Source organism: Rattus norvegicus, chromosome 19, assembly GCF_036323735.1.
Source record: "Rattus norvegicus strain BN/NHsdMcwi chromosome 19, GRCr8, whole genome shotgun sequence".
In the NCBI taxonomy this organism is placed as follows: domain Eukaryota; kingdom Metazoa; phylum Chordata; class Mammalia; order Rodentia; family Muridae; genus Rattus; species Rattus norvegicus.
Genome location: NC_086037.1, coordinates 41,761,580 through 41,783,763, shown reverse-complemented (window position 1 = coordinate 41,783,763; position 22,184 = coordinate 41,761,580). Strand labels below are relative to the sequence as shown.

At 46.4% G+C, this 22,184-nt stretch overlaps 1 protein-coding gene across 3 annotated transcripts in view; it reads left to right on the top strand.

Annotated features, from left to right (window-relative positions):
* The window catches only part of Tbc1d9 (TBC1 domain family member 9), a 109,193-nt gene that overhangs the window by 72,161 nt on the left and 14,848 nt on the right, over nucleotides 1-22,184 (top strand). For all 3 annotated transcript variants that reach the window (XM_039097678.2, NM_001415072.1, XM_039097679.2), the window contains 9 exons: nucleotides 12-273; nucleotides 1,357-1,564; nucleotides 4,453-4,653; nucleotides 6,064-6,234; nucleotides 7,034-7,184; nucleotides 13,993-14,207; nucleotides 18,039-18,156; nucleotides 19,057-19,342; nucleotides 20,135-20,264. In XM_039097678.2, coding sequence (XP_038953606.1) covers nucleotides 12-273; nucleotides 1,357-1,564; nucleotides 4,453-4,653; nucleotides 6,064-6,234; nucleotides 7,034-7,184; nucleotides 13,993-14,207; nucleotides 18,039-18,156; nucleotides 19,057-19,342; nucleotides 20,135-20,264 — 1,742 coding nt within the window. The remainder of the gene's footprint in view (nucleotides 1-11; nucleotides 274-1,356; nucleotides 1,565-4,452; nucleotides 4,654-6,063; nucleotides 6,235-7,033; nucleotides 7,185-13,992; nucleotides 14,208-18,038; nucleotides 18,157-19,056; nucleotides 19,343-20,134; nucleotides 20,265-22,184) is intronic.

Below are 22,184 nucleotides of genomic sequence, written 5' to 3'. Positions count from 1 at the left end.
CCTGTGCTCAGCCAAGCTGGTGATCCGGTGGGTGGACATCACTCAGCTGGAGAAGAACGCCACGTTGCTTCTGCCGGATATGATCAAAGTGAGCACACGGTCCAGTGAGCATTTCTTCTCTGTGTTCCTCAACATCAATGAGACATTCAAGCTGATGGAACAGCTTGCCAACATAGCCATGAGGCAGCTCTTGGACAATGAAGGATTTGAACAAGACCGGTCCCTGCCAAAACTCAAGAAGAAATCACCCAAGAAAGTGTCTGCTCTGAAACGGTGGGTGAGAGAACCTTTAGAACTCAGGAATGGAAATCCTTTTAATTCACTTGCCTCACTTCCAGATCCTCAGTGCTTTCCTGAGTGTAGTAAGATTGCTGAGCCTGGAAGTCTTGTTTACTTCCTGGGTCCTGTATGTTTTGTTTACTTCCTGAGCCTTAGGAGTCTTCTTCCTCCCTCTGGATGTTGCAGTTTAAGGGAAAGTGGCTATAACCCCCTACCCTCCCAAAAAAAGGGCTCTGATAGGAAAACTTTGTTGGGGAGGGTAGGTACCATAATGAAGAAGTCTAAGGATAAAGCATAAGAAAGAAGTTTTCAAATAAGATCTTTGTAGGACATGAAGTATGCTGTTGCATGATGTATGATATGTGCAGCTCCAGAGCTGAGGAGACAGTCAGAGCAGAGGCAGGCTGCAGGCTCTTCTGCATTTACTGTCTGTGGGGAACAAAGCCAAGGGTCAAGCTAGACCTTCAGTGGAGCACAGGTGGGATAGAGAGTTCTGAGCAGGAGAAGGGCACCGCCAGGGGAAATACTGGAGTCAGTCAAAGCCTCAGGTAACTTCCAGAACCTCGGTGTCTGGAAGTATGCTGTTCCCAGGTCACCTCGCCCTGTGGCTCAGGGTGGAGAGTGACACTCAGCAGATGTTTTTGCTGTTCACACTGCAGTTCGGTCTTTCAGGGCTACACAGAGAAACCCTGGATTGGGAAAACAAAATTTAAATAAAACTAACCAACCAAAAAGGTTAAATCTCCACGAATGACGCTGGATAAAATCTAAAGACCTCTTTCAGAATTCTTGCATTATTTACAAAGAGAATGGCTTCCTTTTTAAGTCCTACTTAGCTCCAGATTTTAAAACAAGCAAAAAAAAAAAAACATTTATAGTTACTGTAAAATGGCTAGGTTTCACTCTAGTAAAATTATGTCCTCTGAGGTTGGGGTCCCACCAATATACATACAGCCAAGGATGGGAGGACTGGGTCTGGAAAGACTAAGCGGCAAGGGTTGGGGTCCCTCCATGGCCGTGACTAGACAGCATCACTGTGTTTTCACGGTGACCTGAACAGAAGTTATCGCCTTGCAGTGATCTGGATGCCAGGGCAAAGAGTGAGCGATACCGCGCCCTTTTTCGGCTGCCCAAAGATGAAAAGCTGGACGGGCACACTGACTGCACCCTCTGGACCCCGTTTAACAAGATGCACATTTTGGGTCAGATGTTTGTCTCCACAAATTATATCTGCTTTACCAGCAAGGAGGAAAACCTCTGCAGCCTCATAATTCCACTCCGGGAAGTAAGTGTCAAGTGGAAACCCATGTTTTAGGATGTCCGCCTATACTTTCTTGTGTGTGAACACCAGGGATTTATTTTCCTTATTCACTGTGTGTGTGTGTGTGTGTGTGTGTGTGTGTGTGTGTGTGTGTACATGTGCCTGTGCCTATGCCTGTGCCTGTGCATACATGTGTGTGCACATGCTGATACGTGCACCATGCCCACAGGTGGAGACCACAAGATGTTGTCGCTTGGCTTTCCCCGTCATCTCTGCCTGACTGCCATAAGCAGTGTATCTCACTAAACTGACAGCTCTCCAGTTCAGCTACACTGGCTGCCAGTCAGTTCCTGAGATGCACCCCCTGTGCTCATGCTATAGACAGATGCGGCTGCACAGAGACCAGCTTTATGTGGGTTCCTGGCATTCAAATCCTGGTCCTTGTGTTTATATATACACTAAGTGCTCTACCCACACCAAGCCATCTCTCCAGGGCTTCTTTCTTTAAATAAGCATGGGTCAGGTTGTTGTCATCAGTGACTACTGGTTGTGCTGAGGTGGGCGGTGTAGGAGGTGGGCCCTGTGAGCTTCAATCCTTTTCAGTTAAGGTGATCAAAGCTTTTGGGCTCTTCATCACCACCATGCTCAGAGCCCTGTGGTAAAAAGGTTCCCGTTCCACTGTGCTGCTCCTCTCTTTGATTTTAAAGTATTACTTGAATAATCTCCCCCCTTCCTTATATTTTAAGAGCAATGTGTTATCGTCTTAGCAAATTTGCAAAAGTACAGATAATAAGACAAAATTCCCACCTAGCTCCACCATTTGGAGACAACCCCTGCTGAACCGACCGGATGGACTTTTCAGCTTTCCTGTGTCACTGTGGATGGTCATATAATTTAGAATAAGTGTAGGGAGCTAGTTCTATTTCATCATTCAGTAACTATACCGTAAGTTATTTTCCTAATCATTGAGTCGCTTTATACAGCATAAAATTTAACGACTGTGTATTATTCCATTAAGGGTACGTACATAATGCATTCCTCTGTTGACCTGTGGCCGCAGCTCTCCATGCTGCTGGATCCCCCCAGTCACATGTATGACCCTCAGGTTATAGATCACCAGTTCCATGAAGCTGAATTGGTCAGTCAGGAAGAACACAAAATATCAAACAACTGACAGATAAAGTGCTCTTCACTTTATCAAAGGCTTAGCTGAGTAGTATTACAACATATTTTGAGGCCAGGATAATTTACCAGGGCGAATCTGAGAAGATCAATTAAATGGGCCTCATAAAAACCTATGCAAATTCACTTAGTTCTTAGTTCTAAGCATAATATTTTTTGTTTTAAAGTGTGTGTGTGTGTGTGTGTGTGTGTGTGTGTGTGTGTGTGTGTGTGTGCCAGCCACAACCCAATGTGGTTCAGCAGTTACCTGGAACAGCAAGTGAAATGTGCTTTGGGATCAAGAACTGACACAGTTATGCCAGCGTGCAGCGTGCAGCGTGCAGCGTGCAGCGTGCAGCGTGCAGCGTGCAGCGTGCAGCGTGCAGCGTGCAGCGTGCAGCGTGCAGCGTGCAGCGTGCAGCGTGCAGCGTGCAGCGTGCAGTGGCCAGACTGCAGGATGAAGAGTAGAGGAGATTCTAGCTTTAGATAGAAAGTTGGAGCTATGGCAAACACACCACTTAATGCTTGCCCTAAGATTTGTTTTCTTAATGTGCTAAGGAAAATACTTCTGGTACATTTGCATTTGTTTGGGGTTGATGAAAACCTTGTTAAAAACCATTGGTATTGGGCTTGGTAGATGACTGTCCGTAAAGCGCTTTGCAAGCATGAAGATCCGAGTTTGGATCCCCAGGACCCATCTCTAATTCTAGGCATGGCTTATGCTCCTGTTTGGAAGGCAAAGGCTGCAGGGTCCTTGGCACTCCTTGACCAGCTAAGCTAGACAAACTGGCGAACTCCCCAGTTCAGCGAGCCACCCTGCCTCAGAAAGTAAGGTAGAAAGTGATTGAGGGAGATAGTCCTCTGAATCCACTTCTGACCATCCCCACATGTACAAACATAAAACACATATTCACAAATACAGCATGCGCCTACATGCACATGCATATGCACGCACGCACGCACAGAGACATGAGTCTTCAGTTCAAAGACAGCTATTTCTCTTTTCTTTTTCTTTCACACTGTAGTAGACTTGAGTGAGCACACACAAACATACATGCACATGCATGCACACACACACACACACACACACACACACACACACCACAAAGAGAAGAGGGAGGTGGTGGGTGGAGAGAGAGGGAATGAGAGAGACTCTGCAGGTACATGGTTGTTCACATCCTGTCTGCTCAGGGATGAGTCCTTGAAAGCATTAGATACCAAGCCCTGGCATCTGAGTGATGTATCCAATAGACTGGTGGCATTTTGAAAGCCATCATAGCCTCTACTTAGTAAAAGGAGCCAGCATTGGAATTACTTCATTACTGATGATACAGCAGCTAGGAAAGATGTCTCCTTTGGCTCTATGAAATTTTAATGAAAAATGGGAATTCCTTTTCAATTCTCAGTCTTGGCACCGTTGGACATCCTGGACCAGTTATTACTGCAGGCCTGTGCCCCACAAGATGTCTGGCAGCATCCCCAACCAGGCGGCTGTCACTTTTCCACTGGTGACAAACAAATATGCCTCTGCTTGCTGAAAAGTGTCCCCTACTTTGGAAAAACCCAAAAAGATCATTCTATTTTCTGTTAGAGACTCCAGTTTGATTTGTGTCTTATTGTTGGAAGGATCTCCATCTATCTCAGACATGGATGGCTTCTGCAGGGACGTGGGATTTGAACTGCTTGCTCCTTCAGTAGGGGCTGCCTTCCCGGTCCTTCCCACACAGTGCCCCTGCTTCCTATTTCCCCAGGTAACCATCGTGGAGAAGGCTGACAGCTGCAGTGTGCTCCCCAGCCCTCTGTCCATCAGCACCAGAAACAGGATGACCTTCTTGTTCGCCAACTTGAAAGACAGAGACTTTCTGGTGCAAAGGATCTCAGATTTCTTGCAGCAAACGACTTCTAGAATCTACTCGGAGTTCTCAGGAAGCTGCAACAGCTCAGATGATGAGGTTGGTGGAGACACCTGAGAGTAGTAGGCCTACTCCTGTGCTCACCTGAGGACAGTAGGGTCACTCCTATGCTCAGCCCTGGAGTGTGAATCTCTTTGTCCAACTTGTCTGACTGTCAGATTTAACAGCCGTGTTAAGCCCCCTGCCCCATGCCCAGTGCAGTATCTCAGTTAAAGGGATTGGTATTTAGTCTAAAGCAGGGGGTCGCAACCTTCCTAATGCTGACTCTTTAATGCAGTTCCCCAGGTTTGGGTGACCCCCTAACTATAAAATTATTTCATTATTACTTTATAACTGTAATTTTGCTACTGTTATGAACCATTGCGTAAATATGTGTTTTCCAATGGTCTTAGGAAACTCCTGTGAAATGGTCATTTGACCCCCAAAAGGGTCGCCAAACAGAGCGTCACATAAACTAGGCAAGTGATCTGCTACAGAGCTATGACCTCAGCCTTCACTGAGTTCTCCAGGCTGGACTTGAACTCACTCTGTAGCCCACAAAGGCTTTGACTTACAATCCTTTAGTCTCTCCATCAGCCGGGACTGGCCCAGTTTGAACCTCTTTAAGTTGGAGATAGTAAAAGCAACTTGTTCATGAAAAATGACTCTTCTGTTTAGTGACATCAGTGGGAAGGGTGCGGAGGTCAGACCTGAAATATAGCATCGTTATGGTGATTCTTCTGTGATGGATTGCCTATCAGACCACCATCCAGAGAAACCGGGGCCCTGAGAATATAGCAGCTCGCTGGAGTGGCCGAGGACGTTTCAGTTAGCTAAACCCTTTTTTAAAGACGGCAGGCTACTGCCTCATCACATCTGTAACATTTTTGAGATGCCAGAAACTAGCAAAACAGTCAATGCTTCTGCTATGTCATGCATGGAGGCAAACCAGTGAATCGGATAATCAAACACTTTTATTGAGATAAACCAAGGGAAATGTTTTTATTAAATGTTTTAAGTTTACTGGACAATAGTACTCTGATTTCTCTGCAAATGATAGAAATCTTTGAACAGTTTTTCTTTTGTTCCTTTTCCTTTCTTCCCCTCCCCCTCCCCCTCCCTCTGTTGAACTTTTGATCCTCCTGGCTCCATCTCCTGAGTGCTGGGATTATAGTCCTAGGCCACCTCACTCCATTTTTGTGTGGCCTTGTGCATAGTAAGTAAACACTCTACCAGCCGAGCTACTCGCCAGGCCCTGGGAAGGCAGCTTGGAGCGCTGGCTTGGAGCATTGGAATGGCAGTTCGAGACTTTGCCCCAGTGTGACTTCTGAGAGGTGTTGACTTCCTGGCACTTCCTGCTTCTCCACATAGCAACGAGGAGAACACACCTAGCTGTTCGTGTTGTGCAGAACAGCAAAGTAAGTTGTGCTTCCAGGCCCATCCTCACCTTATGTGTCCCTCTCCTGACAGGTGTATTCTCGGCCCAGCAGCCTTGTTTCCTCCAGTCCCCAGAGAAGCACCAGCTCAGACGCTGATGGAGAGCGCCCCTTTAACCTTAACGGCAACAGCGTCCCCACAGCCACACAAACCCTCATGACCATGTACCGGCGGCGATCTCCTGAAGAATTCAACCCAAAATTGGTAGGGACATCTTTCTGTCCCCTGAAACGTGCTGTGTTAGAACAAAAGAAAACAAAAAGGTTTAAGATTTTAGATATTTTTGTACATGAGTGTGTGCGTGCGTGTGTATAAGCAGATCGAAGTCAGAGGGGATCACTTGGAGGTGGAGCTGCAGGCAATTTCAAGATTCCTGTCCTTTTATGCAGATCTTGGGATCTGAATTCTGATTGTCTACCCTTGAGCACTGAGCCATCTCTCCTGTCCCTGAGTAGATACTTTTATTGCAATTAAAACCACCATCAATAGAAATGGCCTTAAGTGTTTGTAGAGATACCTGTAACATTTTTTTTTCAAAAAAGAAAAGAAAAAGAAAAGGAAAACAGTTTTTGTCTAAGTGTGTCATTGGCTTGCAGAGTGACTTGTGGAAACCATAAGGGTCACAGTACCTGTGTGACTACTTTTCTTTTTCTTCGGTACTTTTTTTTTAAACTACTGTGTAAACCAAACGACAAATAAGACTGCTTTCTCAGTCCACATCTAAAACATTCACAGGGGTATACACCTAAAACCACAAGTATGATCAGCGTTCTACTGGTTAATGGTTAATCTCCCTTCAAGTAAGTAAATACTGAACAGGAGACGCTGATAGAACAGGCTATGGTTGGATAAAATTCGGAAAGACCTCTAAACATCCAGAGTTCTACACTCTCAGGAGTTCTGCTCAGAGTCAACTGTCGGTTCACCAGATCACAGTCTGATCTTTCATTATGGTCTCAGGACCTCCGGTCACCGGATGGGTCATGTTCACTATGTCTTTCAGGCCAAAGAGTTTTTGAAAGAACAAGCCTGGAAGATTCACTTTGCTGAGTATGGGCAGGGGATCTGCATGTACCGCACGGAGAAGACCCGCGAGCTGGTGCTAAAGGGCATCCCAGAGCGCATGCGCGGGGAGCTCTGGCTGCTGCTTTCAGGTAGGGAGAGCTAAGAGCAGCGTCGCGGGGATGACTGGGGCTTCCTTCCAGCCTCCATCACACTGCCAAAGTCCTTTGAGATAAGAGACCTAAGTCACCCAGTTCTGAAGTCTGTCCTTAGTAACCTTCCTTCACAGGGAGGTCTCCAAGGTCAACAGTTCCCATCCTCCAATCCAGTGGCTGCCTCTGCTTCTCCAGCGAGGCTGAGGGGGAGGAAGAATCTGAAGTAGAAGTGTGATGCTTTATGAGTAGAAGTGCTGTCTCCTCCAGGCAATGTTGACATCATTGAGAATACGTCAGTGGACCCAGTTGTTTCCTGTGGAGATGGGAATGTTCATCTCTCTGCTCACCCCAGCTAGGGGACCAGTGGCTGACTAAAGGGAGAATTCACTGAAGTCTAGTTAGCAAGCCAGTGAGCTCCATTAGGCTTCTTTTTCCAAGCATGGGGGAGAGGGAACTTACCGGAGCATGGAGCACTTCCTGGCATCTAAACCACTGAAGGACGGTCTCCCAGCGAGGAGTGACTGCTATTCTCCTATTTGCACTACTCTCTGTCCTCAGGGTTTGCTTTCCAAGACACACACACCCCCTTCCCCTCAGCCAGCACGTGCAACAGTATTCAATCCTGTATATACTATAGATTTTCCTACACACACACACACACACACACACACACACACACACACACACACACACACACTCAAATCAACAACGATAAAAATAAAGCCGTTATAACAATATGCCACAATAAAAGTTATCTAAAATGGTGAACTAATTTCTGTGGATTTTTTTGCACTCGATTTTTAAAAAGTATTTTAGTCATTTCAGAGAAGCCACTGCTATTTTTCTGCCATCTGGAAACATCTAAGCACCTCGGGATTCTTGTATGTAGCCCAACCATCAGAGTACACACACCCTTGCTATCACCAATCTTCATTTTAACCATAGACCACTGCCTCAGCTGGATGAAGACAGGAAATGTTACCAGTCTAAGCCCGTGGGAATATGTTTTTATTTGAACCCAGAGGTGGCCCCACCCAAGTACCATTATCACACCTTTTCACTTAAAAACAAATGGTACTGAAACTTAAAAATAAAGTCACTGGGCTTTACAAGGAAACCTTAATGCTTGTAGACCTTTCCAAAAGTAGACAGAAATGGTAAAATTGACTACCATGAGATACATCTTAGAAATAAGAAGATCAAATCCTAAAAACAAAAGTTAAAGATAAATGGTTTTATCTATTTTGTGTAAATTTGGTTTGTTTGATTTTTTAACCCCCCTATTTTATTGTGTAGACCAGACCCAGGAACTCTCTTGAGCTAGGCATGGGTGTAGGTATTTGTAATCCTAAAAGTAGGGAGGGAGGCTGAGGCAGGACACTGTCTACAAGTCTGAGGCCAGCCTGGGCTACCAAGTGCTTCAAAAGGTGATATTTCAGAAAACACCAAATACCGCTCTTACGAGCGTGGTGCTCTCTAAGACATCCGAGAAAACCCTTATTCTAGAGATCCCTTTCCTTCTCCTACTCTTCCATGTGTTTCATGAACTGGTCACCTTGACAACCAGATCCAAAGCGCTGACAGTACAGGAAAAGTTCCCTCCTCTCCTTCTTCAGCTTAGAACTTATTTATAGTCACATTTCAGATTCAAATGAATTCACCATGAAACCAGTACACAGCAGCAGCCACCAGCCCACTGACGGAGACAGACGGGCGGAGAGTTCTATTCAGTGTTTTGGGCTTTCTGTGACCAAAGGGTCCACACACTACCCTTTGTTGGGTGTTCGAATTGATGTGGGAGCCAGCCTGCCCATAAAGGTATTTCAGCTTCTGGTTCCGAAGCCCATGTTGATCTATCTGATCTAGGCTGGACTCTGGACCTACTGAAGTCAAGTTCCGTTCGTCCCCAATGTCAGTCTGCCTGTGATCGTCAGGCACAAGGGCTGGGCCAACCCTTGGTTTGCTGACACTGTTTCCTAAAGTGAAGTGGAAATGTTTACTTTGTCCTTCTGTACACATTTTACTGTTCATTTTATTTTATTTCATTTCATTTCATTTTATTTTATTGGTTTTTTCTGTGTAGCCCTGACTGTCCTGGAACTTACTCTGTAGACCAGGTTGGCCTCAACCTCACAGAGATCCACCTGCCTCTGCCTTCCAAGTGCTGAGATTAACGGTGTGTGCCACCACCACCTTGCTACTGCTCATTTTAAATTAAACCTCTTTGGAGCTATGACTCAAGATTTACAGAAGTGTGCGCAGTGAGCTAGAATACCCACAAATCGTGTCGTAGTCAGCATGCATGTAGTGTTTATACAGTTGTCACCTTTCTCAAACAATTGCTCCGTGCCATTGGTTGATTATAATTCACTTCCCATCAAGACTCCTCCCAGCTGTGGTGACCCAGTGAGGTCCTGCAGACATCTCATGTGGATGAACCCAGTCCTCAGCATTTCGTTACCAATGACTACATCAGATAACGTTTGCTGGTTTCAAGCGTGCTGCACCCTGTATCCACATTACACTCCCACAGAGCCCAGAACTGCACTTCATGCTTTATCCCCTGATGAGCGGTTTAGGCTGTTCCTTGTCTACCCTGGGTATTATTGCTGGTACTTTTGACTTGTGACTTTTGGAAACTTTCGTGTACATGGGAGCACGATTTCTGGCCCTTCTAATGACTCCCAAATCAGTAGCTGTTGGCTCTATTCTGCAACCCAAGGGTCTCCCCCATCAGTGGTAGCGACCCCTAGGAGGTTGGCCAGAGCAGCTTCATCCAGTCACATCCCCACTGGTGAGTGTCTGGTGTCTCAGTGGCCCTGCCTTCTACTACTGCTGTCCCTGTGGGAGAGAAGTGCTTTCTAAGTCGAGACTCTGGTTTAGGGAGGTTATTTTTGTTGGTTTGGTTTCGTCATTTGTTTTAATCGGCTGAATCCAGTTAGTGTTACCTGTAGGTAGGCATGCTGTGACCTTACGTTTGGTGCAGTCAGTATACCGGAGGCCACACACACCTCCAGCTGTCTAGTGTCAGTAGGAGCCAGCTAGGGTCATGGCTTGGTGAGCGCCAATCAAGACACCTTTTGACAGCAGTGCTCCCCAGCCCCTAATATCCTGTCCCTCCCTGTTCTGCATTGTTCCCTGAGCCTTGGGGGTGGGAGGGAGGTGATGGCTTGGTTTGGGGTTCAAATGCCCACTCCCCTTTAGAGCTGAGCATTCCACACCCACTTAACCTCTGAAGTTTGACCAGTTTTCTAATTGTGCTTTTGGTTCATGTCCTCATTTTATTGGCTGTCTGCATAGTTTTTCTGTAGAAATATCTGCTGAGGTCCTTTGCCTGGTTTTAACTGGCTCATAATTTCAAGATTTAGTTGTACGGATCTTTTATCTTTTGGATAAAAACTCTTACAAGAATATTCAGACGATGCCATGTTGCTGTCTGCGTTCTCTCTGTCTAAAGGCTGACCTTGAAGCATAGTTTTTAAGATTCTGGGGTATGAGTTTTCTTTTGTCACTCACTGTACCTTTAAGTCATGAAAACTTAGACCAGTGGTTCTCAGCCTGTGGGTCATGACCCCCTTTGAGGGGTGCTAAGCAACCCTCAGGGGTCAACTACAACCATTGGAAAACACAAATACTTAAGTTATGATTTATAGCAGTAGCAAACTGACAGTTATGAAGTAGCAACGGGGGGTTGGGGATTTAGCTCAGTGGTAGAGCGCTTGCCTAGCAAGCACAAGGCCCTGGGTTCGGTCCTCAGCTCCAAAAAAAAAAAAAAAAAGATGAAGTAGCAACGGAATGGGGGCTGGGGATTTAGCTCAGTGGTAGAGCGCTTGCCTAGGAAGCGCAAGGCCCTGGGTTCAGTCCCCAGCTCCGAAAAAAAAAAAAAAAAAAAAGAAAAACGGAATAATTTCACAGTTGGGGGGGTCACCACCACGTGAGGAACTGTATTGAAGGGTCGCAGCATCAGGAAGGTTGAGAACCACTGGCTTAGACCTGTGCTCGACACTGAGACTTGAGATTATAGTTCAGATTGTTATAAGTTAATTTTCTGTGTGGTAAAGGGGATGGCCTAACCTCACTCCTTCCATGTTTGAGTGCCGTGCTGTCCTGGCGTCTTCTGTTGAAAAGACTCTGCTTCTCTGCATTGAGTTGTCTCAATACCTTTTCAAAGGTGGTGAGACTACCATAAATATGGGAATTTACGTCTGGATTTCAAGTTCAATGATTTATATCTGTCTACGAGCATCACACAGCCAAAATTACTGTAACTTTGTAAGGAATGTGGGGTGGGCCCTTCAATAATTGTTCTTTTCCCTTCAAGATTGTTTGGGCCATTTGGGGTCACTTATATTTCCAAAGAATCTAGGATCAGCTAATCAGCCAAAGGGCTCCTGTGATATTGATAGGTGTCTTAGTCAGGGTTCCTATTCCTGCACACACATCATGACCAAGAAGCAAGTTGGGGAGGAAAGGGTTTATTCAGCTTACACTTTCACATTGCTGTTCATCACCAAAGGAAGTCAGGACTGGAACTCACACAGGGCAGGAAGCAGGAGCTGATGCAGAGGCCATGGGGGGATGTTACTTACTGGCTTGCTTCCCCTGGCTTGCTCAGCTTGCTTTCTTATAGAACCCAAGACTACCAGACTACCAGCCCAGGGATGGCTCCACCCACAATAAGCTGCCCCTCCCCCCATCACTAATTAAGAAAATGCCTGGGGCTGGGGATTTAGCTCAGTGATAGAGCGCTTACCTAGGAAGCGCAAGGCCCTGGGTTCGGTCCCCAGCTCTGAAAAAAAGAACCAAAAAAAAAAAAAAAAAAAGAAAGAAAAAAAGAAAATGCCTTACAGATGGGGCTCATGGAGGCATTTCCACAACTGAGGCTCCTTTCTATGTGGTAACTTCAGCTTGTGTCAAGTTGACACACAAAATCAGCCAGTGCGATAGGTATTGTGTTTGATCCATAGGTGAGTTTGGGAGGGTTTTTTCCCTCTTAGCAGTATTGTCTTCTAATCTACGGGCAGAGCATCTCTTTCTTTATTTGGGTCCTCGTTCATTTCTCTGAGCTATGTTTGTAGTCTGCACTGTGTTAAGCCTGGCAGTTACTTCAGGACACTCCTAAATATTTTAATTTTTGATCCTATTATAAATGGGATTGTTCCTTTCATCCAACAGTTGCTCATTGATTGTTATCGTATACGCACATGTACTTTCTGTGTATTTATCCTGTGTTCTGAATCTTAATATATTCATTTTTTCCTACTCGGTTTTTATTTGCACTTCTCTAATGATGAGTAATGGAGGGGGTGGGTGCCTTTTCGTGTACCTGCTACCCAGTGGTCGGCCTCCTTTTCGTGTAATGTCTGTTTCTTTACTATGGTTTTATATGACTTTCTTGCACATTTTAAAAGTTATTATCATTAATTGTGTTTTAGCATACATCTATTTGTGTGTATGTCACCCGTATGGTCTTCAAATCCTCTGTTAGCAGGAGTTACAAGCAGTTGTGAGCTGCCTGACTCTGTTGCCAAGTACTGAATTCCCGTCCTCTGCAAGAGCATGAAGTGCTCTTACCCACTGAGTCATCTCGCCAGCCCCGATGTTTTTATTGTTTTATTTATTAGTGTGTGTATATGTTGTGTGTGTGCGGTGGTCAGAGAACAACCCATTTAATGTTGATTGTCTCTTCCACTCTGAGTTCCAGCGATCAAACTCAGGGTCTGAGGCTTGCAGAGCAAACACTTTTTACAGAGACGCCCAGATCCCTTGTACGGTTATGTGGTTATGTATTTTGGATAAGCGCTCTTGTATTGGATGCATGGTTTACTTGTGTTTTCTTCTATCCTGTCAGCTTCTTCTCTCTGCTTTCTCTCATTGTTCAGTCAAGCTTTTGAACTTACATGATCTTACCGTTTCTACATTTACCGCCTATGCCCGGTGGATCATAGGCAGAGCCTAACTGCTCTGTAAGAAATGTCCACCCTGCTCTCCTCTGGTACTTTTTGACTTATGGCTTAGGCTCTAACCCTTTTTTTTTTTTTTTTTTTTTTTGTTCTTTTTTTTTCGGAGCTGGGGACCGAACCCAGGGCCTTGCGCTTCCTAGGTAAGCGCTCTACCACTGAGCTAAATCCTCAGCCCCAGGCTCTAACCCTTGATGCATGCTATGTTGACTGGGGATGTCTGTGAGGTGAGGGTCCAATTTCATTCTTCCGAGTGTGGATATTGACGTTTTCCAGTGGCAATGTAAAGTCATTCTGAGATCGAGTTTTAGGTATTGACCTAGATGGGGGTTTTTCTATCTTTGAGAACCTGAACATAAATATCCCAAATCAGTAACTGTTGGCTCTGTTCTGCAGCCCCATCCCTACAACCCAAGGGTCCTCCCGTCAGTGGTAGGGACTCAGTGCTGCCTGCAGCTTTAGCAAGCCCAAGCCCTCGTCTCTCACATCACTATCGCGTTCTTTGCAGAAGATCTTTAAGGAACAGGCTAAAAGTTATTTTGAGAGGCAACCCTAGTTCTCAAGTGAGACTTAAAAGATCCTCTCGTAAAATAAAAGCCAAGAGAGGAACCAAGAGTGAGAATTTAGCCTGGCTCACTGTCTGGCGTTCCTCTTGAGTCCCTGAGCAGCACTGTCTGTGTGAGCTTGGAACAGTTTTGCGGACCTCTGCTCATGCCCGGAGGAGGTGTGACCATGTTGCTATGGGGCTGAGAGAGAGGAGGAGGCCACAGGCACATTGTGCTGTCTTCAGCCGGAAAAGCAGAATTTTACCTTTCTTGACGTCCTATCTGTTGTGTGCTTCCTAGGGGCCATCAATGAAAAGGCCACACACCCCGGGTACTATGAGGACCTGGTGGAGAAGTCTATGGGAAAGTACAATCTTGCCACAGAGGAGATTGAGAGAGACTTACACCGTTCCCTTCCAGAGCACCCAGCTTTCCAGAACGAAATGGGCATCGCGGCTCTGAGGAGAGTCTTAACGGCTTATGCTTTTCGAAATCCCAACATAGGGTATTGCCAGGTAATTACCAAGAGTTTGTGTTTGGGGAGGGAGGGCTCCAAATATCATCCAATCGAGACCTAACCTGCCACCTCAGTCCTTACAGTCCTGAAAGAGGAGAATTCAGATGAGATTCCGCATCAGATCGACCAGCCAGGAGTTTAGTTAGAGCAAGCGAGAAGGCCCAGCCAAGCAGCGATGGGCCAAACCCTGCAGGCAGCAGGTTTATAAGTCTCTTCTCCCGGTTTTCCCTCTGTCCACCTCTCTCGGTGTCATCATCGACAGCAAAGGGGCTGTTTTTCCCAAAACAGATTTTAGTCTGTTGTAAGTAGAGGTGTAAGAAGCCAGAGTATGTCTGAGGGTTTATCCCTAAAGTTGAGAAGTTTACTGAGGAAGTGGCATCAGGACTCTGCACCTCTTCTCCTGGAGGAGTCTGACCTGGTTAGGCTGCACCACCATCAGCCACTGACCCTTACATCTATCGGGGGACTCCGAGCTGACCCGCCGGCTGTCCATCACGTTCAGTCTTGGGGCCTAGTTGGTCAGTCTCCTGCAGAACTAACCTCCTTCCTAACACTTTCTTTGTTTCTGTTTGCCAGCAGATAACAGACAGGGAAATTCTCTGAGTAATGGAGATCACTGCAATGGGGTGTCTCAACCTTGGTGCTATCAGCATTGCGGGTTCGAGTGGTGTAGGAAAAACGAGATTGATGTTATAAGGGTTTGGGGAATAGATTTGGCTCAGGAGACATTAAATCACACCAAGTAGAGTTTAGCTAAGGGGACTCTCTCCCCCAGGTACCCCACAGATTAGTGTGCCAACCAGACCTGTTAGAGATGAGCAAAGTTTATGGGGATGGGATGTATTTATTTACCAGGATTGAGCAGCCTTCAGGCTCATCCCCCAAGAACACATCTCCAACAGACAGCTCAGGGGGGCAGCACCAGGTCCCAACCAATGCTAAGGCCTCTCTACCACAAGCCCCCGAATTCTATTCTTGAAAAAAGCCAGATCGGGAGATGACCCCAGGTGAGGACTGTTTAAATAATGGTGCCAATGTCAGTGCTAAGTATCCATCCAGCAGCCAGACTTGCAGACTTGTCTGTTCAAATTGTTCAAAGTGTAACCAGAGCTGGGACCTGAAGGAGATTTAGGATGGCGACATGCATAACCCTGAGGTCTATGAGGTATAAACAAGTTAGGAAGATCTCTTGTTGAAAGTGAAATCCGTTTTGGGCAGTCCCTCCAGTCAGCCGTGCACACACTCTAATAAACTGCTCTTCCCCCACCTCTGAGGGTGCAGAGCCCACCGGGAGGACGTACTATTTCTATAGCAAGAGAGCTCTATGTCCCGGATGCTATATTTTCAGCAGCTTCGTCACCTACCCCCCAGGTAATAGCTGAAGCCACCACTCTGAGGATTAAAATCGCCTCTAGATGTTACGAGGTCTTCAGAGGAGCACCCTCTCCCTGACTGATGACCTCTGCCCTGAGAAGGGAGCCAACGGCATCAGTGGCTTCCGTATCAGTCCTTGTTTAGCCAAGTGGCTAGGAAGGGTCTTCTCTCAGCACACCACCGATCTGCCCTTCTGCCTGTGAGTGGAGCACCTCAGCTTCCATTGGGATTGTTCTTCTGATCCTATGCCTCTTCTCAAACATGTCATGTCCCTGAACATACAGGAAAATAAATACTTAAGGCAGACTAACAGAAAAACTATTGCCCACATGAAATCAAAATAGTGTCTTGTACTAGTACCTTGAGCATAAGTCACACCACACACACAAATACACACATACATGCACATGCACACACACACACTTCCCCTATGACACATTATTTTTGTTTTTGATGGCACCTAGTTTAAATACGTTCCCCCAATTGCTTCACTAACTGTACCGTTCCATTTTGTTTTTTCTCGTCGGTAGCAGCAGTCAGGCTGGTGAACTTCCCCCGCTCCCTCATCTCACCCAGAACCCATGAGAAAGCAGAACCACGGAACTCTGTCTTGCCGGAAGGGCTAAGGAGCTGACCTTTACTGAGACCGTGGACTAGACCTGGCAGGCTAATTCTCCTGTGGAATTTTAATAACCACTTGGAATACCAAGGCTTTTAAGAAAGAACCTTTTCAGCCAAACACCTTTTAGGGGGTTTCTATTGTACAAGTCTGATGAATTGGTCCTGATTTCTAGAAAATCAAAAGGAACCCACGAGCTGCTTGGCTTCTGACAGAATAGAATTCATTTTTACCTTTTGATCTTCCTGTTTAATTAAGGGACAGTTAAAACATTGAGCGGCTTAGTCGTTATAAAATTCCTGATAATATCTTTTAATAAAATAAAGTTACTTTAGAACTTAAATCACCTTTACTTATCGTGAGCATCTTTCTCCTGGAGGATCATGAGGGGGGAGAGCTCCAAGTCTAAAAGGTTTCCTTGTTTAGAGGGCAGACTGGAGCCCTGTGTGCTTGGTTATAAGAGCTGTTCATGGGAGGTTAAAGGGAAATACTTCCCTCCTCCTCTGAGTTAAGGATTAAGAATACTGGAGGGACTTAAGCAGGCTGACAGCTTTGTCAAACAGGCTTGGGGCAGGGGCTGGAACGGCTGGCCTGCCTGCACGCGCTTGAGTCCGGTCAGCTGTAGTGCCAGTGAGGCTGTCTTCATCTTCAACCCTTGGCAGTTGGTGTAGAGGACTTGTGGCTTTCCCCCTCCAAAGGGACATAAGCAAACAGAACTCAGAAGAATATTCGCCAAGCTTTTGTGGCCTGGAGTCGGAAGCTGATTTGTCTGGCTTTTCTTGGGCTTTTACTGGGCACCTACAAGAACTTTTCCCCCCTTTTTTGGTCAGTGTTGTGAATGAACTATGTCAGAAAAATAGACAAACACAGTTATATCTTTCCATAATGCCAGAAGTTAGTGGATAACAATAAATCCATAAGGTGCCAGTGGTTCAGTGACAGGAGTTTCCCATACACTTCCTCTTTCTTGGCAATCTGGCCCAGCTGAATACAGCTTTCTAATTCCAACCTTGATTACAACTACCACTTCCCATGTCAAGCTTGATACAGTCTGTCTGTCTGCCTCTCTGCCTGCTTCCTGTCTGTCTGTCAGGGATATAGAATGGACAGGTAGGGTTTAAGAGGCTGTGTCTCAGACACTGTCTGGCACAGATGTAAATAGAGCCGTATTGATCGATAAGGGACCTCATCTGACTGCCAGGAGGAAGCTACTGCAGTAGCATCCGGGGCTGTAGGTCACAGGGTTGACAGAGCTACAGAGCTCAGTTTGACTGCAGAGGCGAACTGGGAGGCCTGCATGAGAGGAAGAAGCCCACAGGAAGATGGATGAGTAGGAGCCCAGACAACTCAGCCCCTGGAATAACCCTGCAAAATCAATCGTTCTCTGCCTATGGGTCCGGCGTGCACACACTAGGTGGCATGCACGTACTAGGTATCACAAAACAAGTTGGTGGCAGCTCTTCCCACTGCAATCCTGGCTGTCCTTCTCTTTGTGGCTCTAGGTGAGGGGGTTAGACCCTTTCTTCAGTTCTTGGCCTCACTATCCTGATAGAATTTCAATCCTTCCATATGCCTCATTTCAACTCAGCCCACTTTATTGATAAGGCACCCATTCGCAGGAAGAGCTCATTTCTTGATTCTGTGCTGCATGGGTGATGCCAGACAGATGGTGGAGGCTGCTTTTCAAATGGCCCATCCTGAGACACCACTGGTTTCCCATAGTTTGGAGTAACACAGAGTGATCACCGCCCCCCAGCAGTTAACAAGATTGCTACTGGGTACATTTGCTGTCTTCAGACTGTGTTTGATGGCGTCCCCTCTCTCTCCTTCCTTTAGGCCATGAACATTGTCACTTCAGTGCTGCTGCTTTATGCCAAAGAGGAGGAGGCCTTCTGGCTGCTGGTGGCCTTGTGTGAGCGCATGCTTCCGGATTACTACAACACCAGGGTTGTAGGTATGTGGGGCTTGGCTCAAACACCTTAGCCTGTCTCGACAGGAAAAAGATTGTAGCATTGTATTGGCTCTCCTCAGAGCTGTGACAAGACACCTAGCCAAACATCGACTTACGAGAGGAAGGGTTTGTTGTGGCTCAGAATTTGCCCATACAGGTCAAGTCACAACATGTCGGTGGGAAATGAAAGGAACTGGTCACATTGGGGCCCAACGAGCAAAGGGGAGTGAATGTTGATGCTCAGCCTGCTCTCTCTTATTTTAAATGTAGTCCAGGATCCCAGCCCGGGGATGGCCATGTCCACATTCAGGGTGGCCCTTACCACTGTAGTTAGACTTCTCCAGTAACACCTTCCTGGGAATGCTCAAAGGGGTGTCTCCTGAGTGATTCTAAACCCAGTAAAACTGACCATTTCGAGTGTTATCTGCATAAAATGCCAGCAATGTCAATCCCTCCATGTCTTGGGACCCCATAGTCACAGAGTGTTTATATAAATAAAGGCTTAGTAAGTATGAAGGTCAATTCTTACTGTTAATTTGTCATAACCCAGGATTACCTGGGAAGAGATTCTCTGTGAGGCATTGTCTAGTTCCTCAGGCGAGCCTGTCTGTAGACGATTGTCTTTCCTGCCCTAACTCACGTACGTAAGAAAACCCAGCCTGAGTGGGTCCAGCAGCACCTCTCCCTGTGTTGGGGCCGTGGGTTATTCAAGCATAGAGAAAGGTAGCTGAGCGCTAAGCATGAATGTGTTCTTTTCTGCGTGTTCTTGCTGTGGTTCACAACCAGTTCATGCAAGGTATTTCTTGCCTTAGGCACAGAAAGGAAAGCAGAGCTCGGTCCATCGGTTTGCTTCGGTTCTGCAGTAGAATGAAGTGCTAACAGCGTTTTGTGTCACCCACTCAGGTGCCCTGGTGGACCAGGGAGTCTTCGAGGAGCTGGCTCGAGACTATGTCCCCCAGCTGTATGACTGCATGCAGGACCTGGGGGTGATCTCTACCATCTCCCTGTCATGGTTCCTCACGCTCTTTCTCAGTGTGATGCCATTTGAGAGTGCCGTGGTGGTCGTGGACTGTTTCTTCTATGAAGGAATCAAAGTGATATTCCAGCTGGCCCTCGCTGTACTGGATGCCAATGTGGATAAACTGTTAGGCTGCAAGGACGATGGGGAGGCTATGACTGTTCTGGGAAGGTACAGTGCTATGGGGGGCTCTGGGCCCACCTTGTGAGTTTGACTTGATTCAGCAAAAGGCTTGGTCTCTGTGGCCAAGGACATGCCTTCATATGCTTTTCATTCTTAATGTGTATTCATTATCTGGATGTCTATGGTATCTTATATATGTTCTATAATATACATCTGTGGTACATAGCTGCACACATGTACAGAGGGTATGGAGTATCATCATCTCTCACTCTCCACGTGTTCTTTTGAGGTAGAGTCTCCCGCTGAGCCTGGGACTCATGTTTCCTTGGCAAGGTTGGAAGCCATTGAGTCCCCTGGATCCTCCAGTCTTTGCCTCCCTTGGAGCCGGAGTTACAGCGTGCTATGTGGGTGCTGGGATTCAAACTCCTGTCTGGAGGATGATACAATACAGCAAGTGCCTTTAAGCCTTTAACCATTTCCCCAGACCAATATTTCTTTTCTTTAAAAATGAAGGGAGTTTCTTTCTGTTCTTAAGAAAAATCTTAATAAGGCCTGGTGTTGCACACTGTAATCCCAGCTGTTCAGAAGGCTACGGCAGGAGAATTACATATTCAAAGCCAACCTGACCAATCTCAAAATAGAAAGTAAGAAGGGGCTGAAGCTACAGAATTGTGTAGCCTCCACAAGGACCCAGGTTCAATCCCTAGTGCTTCCAAAAAAGGATAAACAACAAAAGAAGCAAGAAACTCTTAGATTTTGTTTTAATGTGCACAATTTGAGGTCTATACCTGAGGCATTCCAGTTCATTTCCAGTGACAGCCTGTTCCTGTCTCGTCTAAGGTACTTAGACAGCGTGACCAACAAAGACAGCACTCTGCCACCCATCCCTCATCTCCACTCCCTGCTCAGTGACGACGTGGGGCCCTACCCTGCGGTGGACATCTTCAGACTCATAGGAACATCCTACGAGGTAGGTTTTGCTTCCCAGCCCATGCGGTAGAGGTATGCCAGGTACCATACTGCCTTTCCTAATCCGCCTCAATCCAGCTTCTGCCGTTGTCATAGAATACAAGAATCCAGCTGCTTCGTAAAGATTAAGGATGGACTCCTCATAGAGCAGTGGTTCTCAGCCTTCCCAATACTGTGGCCCTTTAATGCAGCTCCTCGCGTTATGGTGACCCCAACCATAAAATTATTTTCATTGCTCCTTCATAACTGCAATTTTGATACTGTTATGAATCATAACATAAATATGTGATATTTGACCCCTTTGAGAGAGTCATTTGACTCCTTCAGGGGTCATGACCCACAGGTTGAAGGCCATTGTTCTAGGTAGTCTTATAACCTTAAGGCTGGCCAGGAGCTTATGGGCGAGAGACACATCTTTTTATTTTTTTGGACACCATATGTGCCCTGCAGGCAGGAGGAACAATGTCCTCATGGAACAGAAGTTCAGAAGGAAAAAACCTGCTTCCACAAGCCCTGTCAATCTTAGCATCTTGTCCATAGGAGCGCAATTCTTCTAACCCAAAGACTTGTAGATAAGGCCCTTTCTCATCAACCCTGCAACACTGGGGCACTCAGTTTCAACAAGAGTTTGGAGACAGACAGAAATCCTGTCCCCCTTTACATTGGTTGTCTGAGGCAGGTGACTGCCTGTAAGCTAAAAGCTTTGGTCTCAGAGAGGGGTGCTGAGTGGATCTCAGGATTTCTCATGGGCCTTAACTTGTATTGTAAATGGTGTGGTAAGGTTTGGCCTTCTGACACCTGATCTAGAAGCATGTCAGATTCGGCACTCAGTGGATTGAGGAGAAGTCCAGGGAAATCGTCACAAATAAATCATTGCCTATTCTCACACTAAGCAGTTCGAACACCCGGAGTAGACATTTTCAAATGTGACAATGGTTTGTTTTTAATTTAATTTTCTTTTCACCGAGAAAAAGTCTTGTTTCAGATCTTGGGCTCTCCTTGAAGTGTTACAGTTATCCCACTATAGATGACTACGCAGACAGTTTATAATCAATTAAAAATCTTTACTCCAGCCATCTGGGACCACACCCAGGTATTCAGGGAGCCAGATATGGCCCCAAGTGTCCAGAACATTGTGACGTTAAGGGCAGAAACCACACCCCGGTATCTCGTTTGGCAGTTTTAATAGAAGCAGATAAGATAAGCGGCTAGCTGTAGGGGCTTCTGCACAAACAGGCTAAGACAAGCTAGAAAGGTTATCTGGGGCACCTTGATCTTAGGATCTGAGAACAGAGTTGGGTACTTTTTCACGGATTCTCCATCAAGTGGTGACAATTCTAGTCAAACCTACAATGGCCTTAGCAAGAAAATAATATGGAGGAATTTTTTACTTCCTTGCCCTGTCTCAGAAGTAAAGTCTATCTTCATACGTCAGCCTCTTGAAGCCTTAGAAGGCCTGTGCTGCTACATTTGGCCCTTGATGGTTACCATGAGGCGGGGGAGAGTGCTTTTGAGTGCATGTGTGTTTGTGCATGTAGGAAGTGAAGGACAACCTCATGTCCTTCCTTAGGAGCTACCTGCCTTTGTTTTTGAGGCAGGCTTTCTCCCTGGAACTGCTCAGTAGCTAGGCTGGCTGGGCAGCAACCCCAAGCCTGTCATCAGAGACACCTATCATCTTAGTGAAAGGCACGGGTGGATGTGTCTGAGGGCATTCCAGACACAGTTAGCTCAGGACGACTTAGAGCTGGTGAACGGATCGTTCCCCGGATGGTTTTACAATGGGTTGGCGTGACCGGGGGTGATAGAGGGTACAAGGCACAGCCTTGTAGGAGGAAATAGGTCTGTAGGGCATCTCCCAGGGAGCTCTGCCCCTCCCCGATCCTCGGTCCCCGCATTCCTCTGATGTGAGCTGCCGTGTTCC